General features: G+C 33.3%; 1 protein-coding gene across 1 annotated transcript; it reads left to right on the top strand.

Moving 5' to 3' along the window:
* Positions 1450 to 4612, top strand: LOC107624977 (zinc finger CCCH domain-containing protein 48). The gene is made up of 8 exons (XM_016327480.2): positions 1450 to 1607; positions 2010 to 2544; positions 2777 to 2962; positions 3063 to 3164; positions 3317 to 3475; positions 3671 to 3850; positions 3960 to 4057; positions 4178 to 4612. Exons 2-8 carry the CDS (start codon positions 2014 to 2016, stop codon positions 4320 to 4322), a joined length of 1401 nt encoding a protein of 466 aa, XP_016182966.1. The 5' UTR covers positions 1450 to 1607; positions 2010 to 2013; the 3' UTR covers positions 4323 to 4612.

Raw genomic sequence — 5042 nt, 5'->3', positions numbered from 1 at the left:
ATTTTTTGATATGGTGAAGAACTGAAGATAGTATAAAATTATTTGGAATTGATCGGATATTAAAGGAATCTAATTCAATCTAATCCTATATTTAGACCAAATTTATAATTAAATAAAAGATCTGGTATAAATATAATAAATCATATAATTTTGGTTAGAATGATGTCCTTAAATTTGTTTTAAACCATATTGGAAACAACTAATGAATATCATGATAATGATAGTGTATTAGACTACTATTAACTGTAATTTGAGTTTGGGTTTTTATTTAGTTTTGGACATAAAATCTAGCAAATCCAAATCATATTATTTATATCTCGTATGTATAGTTAAATTGCATAGTTTAGATTTGAAAAAGAATTTTTTTTTTGTTTAGTGAAGAGAGCACAAGACGCTAATGAGTAATAGCTCAAATGACATTGTCTCCCCATACTCAATTAAGAGGTTGCGGGTTCGAGTCTCCTATCTTTGGTAAAAAAAAGAATTGCACAAGACAAATAAACAGCAAAAAACACAAAAGAATAAGGCTAGTCAAACTCTCTTAGGGTTTGTTTGGGTGAGCTTTTAAAAAAAAATTTTGACTTGTTGTTTTTAAAAGATCTTATGAAAAAATAAAAGTAATTTTATATTTAAATATTTTATGCAAAAAATCTTTTTATTTATTAATTATATTTGGGTATAACAATATAAAAGTATTTTTTTATTTATTTTTATTATGTAAAAAACATCTTTCTTTTAAAGAAAAAAGATCTTTTAAAAAGATGTAATAGTTTCTCAAAAAAGATGTTTTTTTTTATTTTTCTAGTGCTTTTACTTTTACTACTAGAAATTTGTCAAACACGCTAAAAAATAAAAAAAGATATTTTTTCATTGAAAAAGATATTTATTTTATTAAGATAATGACGTCTAAACAAGCACTTAATCTAAGTCTTCGTAATCCATCAAGATACATCACTCGTTAACCAACTTAAATTGGTCAAGTGAGTGTCAAATTCCACCTTTGTACATACAACAATTCATTTCCCAATGATAGACCCATTTAACGCAAAAAAATCTAAACCTCCTATTTACGCATTTTAATTTAAAAAAATATTTATCTTCATATTAATAAAAAATAGGATTTGAATTTTTCAAAGTTTAAATTTTATTTTAGAAAATAAAGTGTGATCTCTTACTATTTATTTTATAGGTAAAACCAAAAATAAATATAAAAAAAAATATTCAAAATAAAAGATCATACTTTACCCTCTAAAGTATAAATTTAAAATTTAGAGGATCCAACTCCAAAAAAATACACCAAATCTCGGTAACTAGACATAACATATCTTGGATCTCCATCACTAAAAAAATTAGACATTTAATTTCCGATCTTATAAAATCTTTTTCTGATTTACACAAATAAAGAACCTTAACATTTGTAACTAACTGCCCACCGTCATTCGGTCAACGAAACCTATAAATAAAGGACCTCATATGGCTTCCAATTTTCCTTTACACTATTATAAAAACACTTTCTTCTTCGCTGAATCTCTCTGACTCTGATTCAGTGATTCTAATTCTTATTAGTTTTATTGGGCTTTCCGATCTCAATTCTACTCTTAACTCAGGTTTGCTTCCTAGCACGCTACCTTCTTCGGAATTTTGCGCTATTTTTCTCTTTCTTTTTTGCGATGGATGAAATGCGTGAAGAGTTCTCTCCGATTGGATTGACCTCTCCCAAAATCCACGCCATTCCTTGGAGGAAAATTAGGATTTTTATTTTAGGGTTCCATTTGAAATTTCTTTTTTCTGTAATGTTCATAACTTGTATTATACTCAAGTGGTGTTACTGTGTTGATGTAAAATTGGGGGATAAGCAGAATTTGGGTTTTGATGAGGGAATGGATTCTGCAGCTTATTCTGATTGGGTTGTTGTTTGAGTTTTGGAAGAGGTCTCTGAGCAATGAAGGGTCTTATTGATGGGAATACTGTGTGCCTGATGTTATTTGGATTGTGTTTTTTTTTCCTAGTATTATGGCTATTATAACAACAACAAGGAGGACTGAAAGGTTCAGTGGTACAACACCACCAACATGTAAGTACTGGCTAGCTGGGAGATGCAACAGGAATCCTTGCAAATTTTTGCATAGCTTATCGACATTGCCATCCAATGTACATAATGCCAATATGACATATATGCATTCGAAGAATCCACATTTGTCTGCTGAGAAGATGGCCAGTTCCTCTGTTAAGAAGCCAACAAATTGCGCACCCAAGGCCTTCAAGAAGCCAGCAAATTGTGCACGAAAGGCTGTTGAGTGTGGATCAGAAACTATGTCTGTTGAGAAGCCAACCCAGTGTGAACAAATGGATATATCCATTGAAAAGACTGAAAGTGTGGAAGAAGTGGCCACTGTTGCTAAGTCTCCTATGGAGAAATCACGCAGTATTTGTAAATATTGGATGACTGACAATTGTGTGCATGGTGACCTGTGTCAGAATTTGCATTCATGGTTTTATGGTGATGGGTTTACTACACTTGCAAAGCTTCATGAACACAAGAAGGTATAGATGTCTGATTCCACCTTTTATTATTTGATATGAACACATGAAAGGATATTATATTATGCTTAGTGTTTTCGGTAAACTAATTCTGTAGTGAATTGTCTTGGTTTAATTTGGATGTTAGGTGAATATTGGCTAGGAACTTTATTCTAAGATGTTTACTCTAATTAAATTACTTAATAAGTGCCATTGAGTTAGATTCATTTATGCTAATATTCAAATTTTGTGACAGGTTGTCACTGGAATTGCATTACCTGCTGGTTCAGATAAACTTTATTCTGGTAGCACTGATGGCACAGTTCGGGCATGGGATTGCAACACTGGCCATTGTGTTAACATGATCCATCTTAATTCTGAAGTTACCTCGCTCATATCTGAGGGCCCATGGATTTTTGCCGGCGTGAAGAATGCTGTAAAGGTAAGCTCACACTTCCTCTTTTATTTTTATTGTAATAATGATATCTTATGTATAGGAGCTTTAACTGCAAATTTATAATTTGATTGTGGTTGTTGTTAAGGTATGGAATATTCAGACGGGTGCAGATGTTACTCTTGATGGACCTAAAGGGCAAGTCCTTTCCTTGAATGTTGGCAATGATATCCTTCTTGCTGGAGCAGAGGTAAATTCCCTTGCAGTGACTTATGGTTGTTGTAATTCAACCTTTGTTTATAGTTAGCCATTTGCTACTGCTGTTGTTTGATCAGAACCGTCACATTTCAGCTAGCTCTGTTGTTTATTAGTTTTAAAATAATATGTTTATTTAAATTGCAGGATGGTGTTATTTATGCTTGGAGATACAGCTCTGATCCCAAACCTGAGTCTCCTTTCGAACTGGTTGCAACACTAAGTGGTCATACTAAACCGGTGGTTTGTCTTGCTATTGGATGCTACAAGATGCTTTATTCTGGGTCAATGGACCATAGCATCAAGGTAGTGTTTTCTGTCAACTAGCAGTTTGTTTATTTATTTATTTATTTCAGTATGAGATATATGTTTCATGCAAAGCTTTTAAATTTATAATTTGGTCATGATCAGTCTTCATGGTATACACATGCAATTGTTTGTTTCATTCTCTTTTCTAAACTAATAGCGGGTCTGAGATATTTGTTACTCTGCTATCTATAGGTGTGGGACCTAAATACATTACAGTGCACAATGACACTTAACGGGCATACCGACGTAGTCACGTCACTTCTTTGTTGGGAAGATTACTTATTATCGAGTTCATATGATTGCACAGTCAATGTTTGGGTGTGCACTGAGGAGGGAACTCTGAAAGTGGCATATACTCACACTGACAAAAATGTAAGTTGTTTAACCACTGACATTTCTGTACAAATATGTTTAAGTTGATATTTTAATTTTATTGATGAAGGAGGTGATTGGTTTATCCAATTTATATTTTTTATCACAGGCTATTCTTGGACTATATGGAATGACAGATGCAGACGCCAAGCCAATATTGTTCTGCTCGTGCCAAGACAATTCAGTTCGCATGTATGAGTTGCCGACGTGAGTAACCATCAAGCTTTCATCTAATTGTCTTGCTACTGTTGCTGCAATGTCTGTGTTATGTGGGGCTTGTTTTTTCTTGCTTGCTGTTTTAGCTACCTGCTGTGCCTGCTTCTACAGGTTTTTAGAGAGAGGTCGACTATTTACAAGACGAGAAGTTCGATCCTTCGCGATAGGTCCTGGTGGACTCTTCTTCACTGGAGATGGGACTGGTTTGCTGAATGTGTGGAGATGGTTGGAAGAGCCAAAGGTGCCAACCTCTTGAACTACAACAAAAAGATCTTTGTAGGAGGAGAGACTGCATGATCATTGGCACTGCATCACATAGAAAATGTTTGTCAATTGTCAGTGATGATTATTCCTTAAACTATGTTTGGTGAGGGTACTCTTTTTCCTCTTATTAGGGTAGGTATTAGTGTTTTAGCATTTGAGGTTTTAATGAGGCATCACTAACATAGGCCGAGCAGAAATAAAACCTCGGTGGAACTTTGAATGTATAATGTAACAACATTCTATGTATGATACAATTCTCAATAAGATCATAAATTTTGAAAAGAGTGCATATCATTTTAAATTCTTAATTTAACTTCTTAAATTATAATCATAAATATCTTACAGCCAAAGAAAGAAAAAAGTGACCAATTGAAAACCAAAATAATAATAGGCATAACTTTGGACTGTTGGAACTTTTCTAGGCTTGTAGATGAAAACTTCTCTCTCTGTACTAGCCCCAGCCCGACCTGTGCTCCCTTACTATTTATAATCATAAGCTTCAAAAAAGTTATTTATACTTATAAACTCTTTCTGCCGTTATGATATTTCCAAGATGGAAAATTTGACTTTGTATTGGATACACACTCAACCTTTTAAGTTCATGGTTGAGAAAATGTAAGGATGAAAATCTTGAGAGTTTGAATAAACTAGTTTACCTTTTTGACGATGATGGGCAGAGTAACTATTTAAATTATTTGAGAAGACATCCAAA

Source organism: Arachis ipaensis, chromosome B02 (genome assembly GCF_000816755.2).
Source record: "Arachis ipaensis cultivar K30076 chromosome B02, Araip1.1, whole genome shotgun sequence".
Taxonomy (NCBI): domain Eukaryota; kingdom Viridiplantae; phylum Streptophyta; class Magnoliopsida; order Fabales; family Fabaceae; genus Arachis; species Arachis ipaensis.
The sequence above is the reverse complement of the archived record's forward strand: the minus strand, read 5'-3'. Positions and strand labels throughout refer to the sequence as shown.